Source organism: Podarcis vaucheri (genome assembly GCF_965113315.1).
Source record: "Podarcis vaucheri genome assembly, chromosome: 4".
Taxonomy (NCBI): Eukaryota; Metazoa; Chordata; class Lepidosauria; order Squamata; family Lacertidae; genus Podarcis; species Podarcis vaucheri.
Window position 1 is genome coordinate 78,198,147 of NC_138762.1, and position 6,000 is coordinate 78,204,146.

The 6,000-nt window shown below is 41.1% G+C and overlaps 1 protein-coding gene across 1 annotated transcript in view; it reads left to right on the plus strand.

The window, feature by feature from the left end:
• Positions 1-5,569, plus strand: part of LOC309531579 (acetylserotonin O-methyltransferase-like) — a 29,607-nt gene extending 24,038 nt beyond the window's left edge. Inside the window, exons 10-15 of the mRNA XM_082221170.1 lie at positions 304-433; positions 639-707; positions 3,210-3,328; positions 3,596-3,736; positions 4,651-4,773; positions 4,991-5,569. Coding sequence (XP_082077296.1) covers positions 304-433; positions 639-707; positions 3,210-3,328; positions 3,596-3,736; positions 4,651-4,773; positions 4,991-5,199 — 791 coding nt within the window. The 3' untranslated portion in view covers positions 5,200-5,569. The remainder of the gene's footprint in view (positions 1-303; positions 434-638; positions 708-3,209; positions 3,329-3,595; positions 3,737-4,650; positions 4,774-4,990) is intronic.
• The last annotated feature ends 431 nt before the right edge of the window (positions 5,570-6,000 follow it).

A 6,000-nucleotide genomic window follows, 5' to 3' on the forward strand; every position in this document is an offset into this window, starting at 1 on the left:
TGGAGGGCCGAGTTTGCCTATGCCTGGCTTATAGCATTGGTGACCATGTGGCAGCTTGAAGTTCCACTGCCAGCAGGTGGAGGCCTAGTCTTTCCATACTTTTCTCTGGAAGAGAAGCTGGAGAATTGCAGTCTCAGTGTTGCACTTTTTTTACAATGCGAGCAGCATGCCATGGAATCATAGAAATGTGTCTTCTGCCTCATTATCCTTGTTTCAATCATTTTGTCCCAGCAGAATTGGGGAGGGAAAGGGGCTTTGCACAGAGCTGTGAAAACGTTAATCTTTTGTCCCCTTCGTTTAAAGCGCTTTATGGAAATACCAACCTTGCCAATCTCTACCTTGGCAAAAGAAGCCCAAAGACTCAGTATTATTCCATGAAGTTCAATGCTGAATTTGTCTATACGAGAGCACAGCACCTGGCTGATTCTGTGAGGTGAGGAGATTGATAAAAAGGGTAATAAAATGGTAAAACTCACAGACGTTACAAATAACCTGTGTTGGTTAGACGCAGCTTTGACAACACATGTAACTGTATGAGTAGCACACTTGGTTTAGTTGTTTTGTTGCAGAGTCTGAATTTTAATTCTGTAGTTATGATGCTCATTTTTTCTTAAACTAAAACAAATATTCTATTTCAGGGATGGAGAGACTCAGACATATGGATTAAGTGACAGTTCTACAAAAAATTTCTATGAGGCTCTATACAGGTACAGAAAAATTATGTTTTTCTAGATCTTGTTTCTTTTTAAAGAATGGGCAAAGCTTTCGTTTTGGAATTTGTGTGAACCCTATTGCTAACTTGTATTCACCTTTCCAGCATTTTTCTATCCAGTGTTGCTTTTTTCCCTCTCTGATAGTTATCTTTAATCATATTGGGAGATCCCTTACTACATGCCAGACTTGGGTTCCTGGTTCCCCCCCCCCCCATTTAAGCATGATGTCTAAAAATAGATTCCTTGCAGGTCTTACATTACACAAACTACATAGGAGGCTACTCCTGGGGGCTGTGGGAGTTTCAGCACCCACAATAAAATACTTGAGGGGGCAGGTCTCTCCCCCCCCCAGGTTGATGGACATTCCCATTCAAACGATGTGTATGAACTGCATCACGTGATCAGTTATCATGCCATCACACTATATTTTATTCAAGTTGGCACCCTAACAGAATAGTTGTGAAGACCCAGCCTTGTTTACCTCTTGAACTTTCCACTGTTGAAGCAGAACTGCTTCCAGTCGTAGCAAATAGCCTTTCCTGAGCCTTATCACTGCTTGAGTGCAGTTTTCCACAATCCAGAGGTCAATGTGTGCTCAGACATGTCAACAGACATCCCCACTTGCTCATTATGGGGGAATCCTGTACAGGCATTAGAGGCCCTGTGCTATTTAACAATTCCTGGAGTTGGAATATTGTGATAGTTGGGGAAATAGTTGAGAAAGAAGGTTTGAAACATGTGAACAGGGGCTACTGATGAAATACAGCTGCCAAGAGGCAGCTTATGCCATGGCCAAAATTATCCTTGGGCAGAAACTGGTCGCTAAAAAAAAGTGTTAAGGGAAAATGTGTAAAGAGAATTCAAAGTTATTTATTGCAATTGAATACATGGCATAAATAGTAGCACAATATGGGATTGATATAGCATAGCATAGCATAGATCACTTGAAAAACAAGAAGTCAGTCCACGTCAACCCTTCTTAATTAATCAATGCTTAATTATTCCTCAGGATGACTAGTAATATAAGCTTCTGCCTGTCAATTAATACACCCCAACCCCTCTATGTGAAGCATTATGTGAAACAGGCCGCGACAGCCCCAGCCCCCAGAGATCATAAGAAAGGAATAACGACTCTGACAGCGTGTTATGGAATTAAAATTAGGCCACAACTTTATTCAACTTCCGAATGTAGGAAGACCTTGGCTTAGGCCTTGGGCGTGTATCCCTCCCAGCCCCCCAGCCGGGGGAACTGGGGCACATCAGGGTAAATGGGATATGGGGGTGCAGTGCGAGATGTAGGTGTACGCAGGCAGCCCAGCCCATATCCCTGCACGCAGGGTAGTTCACTGACAACCTTTCAGTGTATGGCCAGTGAGACCCATTATATAACCCCTTTTAAGAGGGAACCCTGGAATCACCGCTGCAGGGGGATGAGTCACCACTTCACATACACACCATTATAGGAAAGAAAAGACTAAAGGATTCCACCCAAGGCCATAAACCGCTCAAGTTGTGACAAATTGCTACGGGGAAGACAAAACCTGCCAAGGCAGGAAAATTTCTTCCCGGTCCTTCAACAGCAACCAGTCAAAGACCGTAGCAGCGCCCACTAAAGAGGAAGAAAAAGTTAACCTGCAAACAAGGAAACATTAAACTAAGGGAGCGGAGGGTGGGTGAATCTCCTGAGCCGACTGCCTGGCTACTGCTGGCTCCACCCCCTATATATAACTGGGACTGGCCCCACCTCCCAGCAATGAAACTTGACTACTGAGACTCGGCCTGAACCTCCAATAATAACACTGAGAGGCAGGCCAGCCCCTGTTTGCCATTAGGTTCCCTGGGAACTGTAGCACTGCTGCAATCCCTCAAAGGGCACCCATAATGTAAAGTCTGAGTGCTCATTATTAAAATCAGTGCCTCCACTGAGCATGCAGAGGGGTGCTTTCGCCTCCTCGTCTAAGTGGTCATGTATTAGGAACCACAGCCGTTAGAATTGTTACATTTTTAATAACACATTCGGCCAATGATGGAAACATAGATATGCAATGTTTATCCAGATGGAATTCAGATGCAAGAGTTTGGGCATACTAAACAGTCCTTAGTCAGGTTCTTAACAAGGCCATGCCACACACAGCAGAGTTAGAGGAAGCCTTATTTGTCCAGTTCAGTGGGACAGGTGGGAAATGAATTGTCAAAGGTAATAAAAAAACCCCTGAGGTTTTGAAGTACTGGTGAGATGCACAGCTACAGTAAATGATGTATTATTATTATCATTAGTAGTAGTATTTAAATTTGTGTATGGATTATGGATACATCCCATCATGATCTGTCCACTGGTATCAATGGGAAGAAGAAGGATGAGGCCAAAGAAAGGAAAGGAAATCCACACACAACTAAAAAGCAACAGCATTATGTGGAATATGGCTCCTGTCTAGAACCATCCTCTGTTCAAAGATATCCCCTCTATTAACTGACAATGCAATTTTGAATTACTAGATCAGAGAGTGGCTTGCGAGAATTCATGGAGTTTATGCATGAGATGTGGAGTCTCCGTGGTCGAGATGTGTTGAATGCATTTGATCTCTCTAATTTCCCACTAGTTTGTGATTTGGGCGGTAAGTACCATACATTCTCACATGTCTTCCTATGCTGGCACTCCGAAATCATAAGGCTGCTGTTGTAGAACAGGAAACATCCCTCAATGACCCATGACCCAAACTCTGAACTATCAGATCCTCAGAACTGCAAAAGTGGTAAATTGAATGAAAAGACCGAACAGCCACCTATCTGGTGTACTATCTTAGAGTTTTGCACATGAAGTTTTGGGGAAAGCTTTGATATGCACAACATGTTCATTTTTTCCCTTTGGTTCTCCCCTTAAGGATGTAGCGGTGCCCTAGCAAAGGAATATATTTCATTGTATCCAAATTCTACAGTGACCATTTTAGACCTACCTGAAGTAGTGGAAACAGGAAAGAAGCATTCTGTCTCCTCAGAGGAACACAGAATTACTTTTCATGAAGGTAAAATGTTATTTTATCCTACAAAGGTTACATCATTTTTCCACTAACCATGCACTAAGCAGGGATCAAGAATCAGTGACCCTTTAGCTATGGTTGGACTACAACTCCCATCATTCCTGACCATGCTGACTGGGGCTGATGGGAGCACATACGTAGTTGAATTATAGAACTCACTCCCACAGGAGGCAGTGAAGTTTGGATGCTTTCTAAAGGGAATTAGGCTAATTCCTGGAGATAAGTCTATCAATGGCTACTAGCTGTGATGGTTATGCTCTGCCTCCAGTCTTTGTAAGAATAATAATTATTTCACCATGGAATTCTGCTCAATATTGATCCAGAGCAGATTCCAGCATATAGTTCTCAGAGTAAAAACTTTAACTCGTTGCAGGATTTCCAAAAATAGACCAGAGGCAATTGTATTTCATCCAGCAGAGCTTTACTGTTACTGAAAGCAAATAAGCATAAATATCACAAATCCAATACATTCAGGATTGGCCCTGTCCATAAGAAATCCAATTGCAGCAGACTTAACTTAAATTTACAATAACTTAAATTTACAATAACTTATAATTAGTCTAAACCTTAATATTATAGCATACTATGTACAGAACACCACACCAGAAGGAAAAGAAATAAAAAGTAAAAGTGAAACTCAGGCTCCTTCTAACCATACTTTTATAGGCAGCATGATCTTGACAGAAAGATATAAGAGAACCAGTATAAACCAGCTGGACTCATCTTCTCTGAAGGAATAACCCAAACATCATGAACCTTCTGACTGTTTCTTTCACACAGAGAAGCTTCCAGAACCCTCTTGAAGTACGGTAGTTAGAATAGGAAAGATCTCTACTCATCAGATCCATACTTTCTACACTAAGAAATACAAAATTAAAACTCTCCTTGTTTTATTTCAGGTGATTTTTTTAAAGATCCAATTCCGGAAGCTGACCTGTATATTTTGGCTAGGATCCTGCACTGCTTTACAGATGAGAAGTGTGTGCAACTGCTAACCAGACTGAACAAAGCCTGCAAGCCTGGTAGGTGCATGGTGTCAAAGGTGTTTCCTGTGGGAACTGATTCTCATTCCAAGCCGCTTGGATTCCCCCATGGTCCCTTCCCCTTATGTCTGTGTCCCCCTCTGGCTCAGCTGCGTTCCTTTAATTCTTGAGCTTCTGACCCCAGGACACCTGGGAAAAGTAACATGCTGCTTTGTAATATGTAATGATACATCTTCCATGTCCTATTCTAAAATAGGTGGTGGAATTCTAGTGGTGGAAATAGTTCTCAATGAAGACAGAACGGGGCCTCTGGAAGCTCAAATATTTGGTTTGGTTCTGCTGCTTTGTACTCAAGGAAAAGAACGGACCCCGTCAGAGCACAATGCGCTCCTCAGTGCTGCTGGCTTTAAGGAGATTCAGCAAAAGAAAACAGGCCTCTTTGACGCCATTTTAGGAAGAAAGTAACATTGACCAAGAACATTCTGTGAGCATCGTGACTGAATGGATATATTTCAGCCTGATTCTTTGCAGCCATAACTGAACATGCTTAATCACTATACTTTTTTTTTTTTTTTTGCAAATCCTCACCATGTGGAAATATCTTCTCCACCCCCCTGCTTCTCATTATGGTTGAATACTAAGAGAAGCAATAATAATAATAATAATAATAATAATAATAATAATAATAATAATAATAATTGTTACATGTTAACCATCTTTGTAATAGTAGTAGTTATTACCTTTATTTGCCTGCTTGCCTTTTTTGGGGGTAGGTGGGAGCACATGAGCCAAACCAGGAAAAAGAAAGAGGTTGTATCCCATATTGCCTCAGGATATTGTGGTAAACAGAACTTGTTGGAAACAATGAGAGCTACTAATCCATATCTCAAAATAAATATAGATAATATGCAAGCTATGATCAGCTAGCCTGTGTGGCTTGAGATGCCAACCCTATTAAGTGGAGCCTTTCTCAAACTTTCCACACAGGTCACTCCTGACTAACTCTTTATCTTGAGTCCTCAGATGTTGTTGAACTATAACACCAATAATAATAATAATAATAATAATAATAATAATAATAATAATAATAAAAAATAATTTATTATTTATACTCCACCCATCTGGCTGAGTTTCCCCAGCCACTCTGGGTGGTTTCCAATCAAGTGTTAAAAACAATACAGCATTAAATATTAAAAACTTCCCTAAACAGGGCTGCCTTCAGATGTCTTTTAAAGATAGGATAGCTGCTTATTTCCTTCACATCTG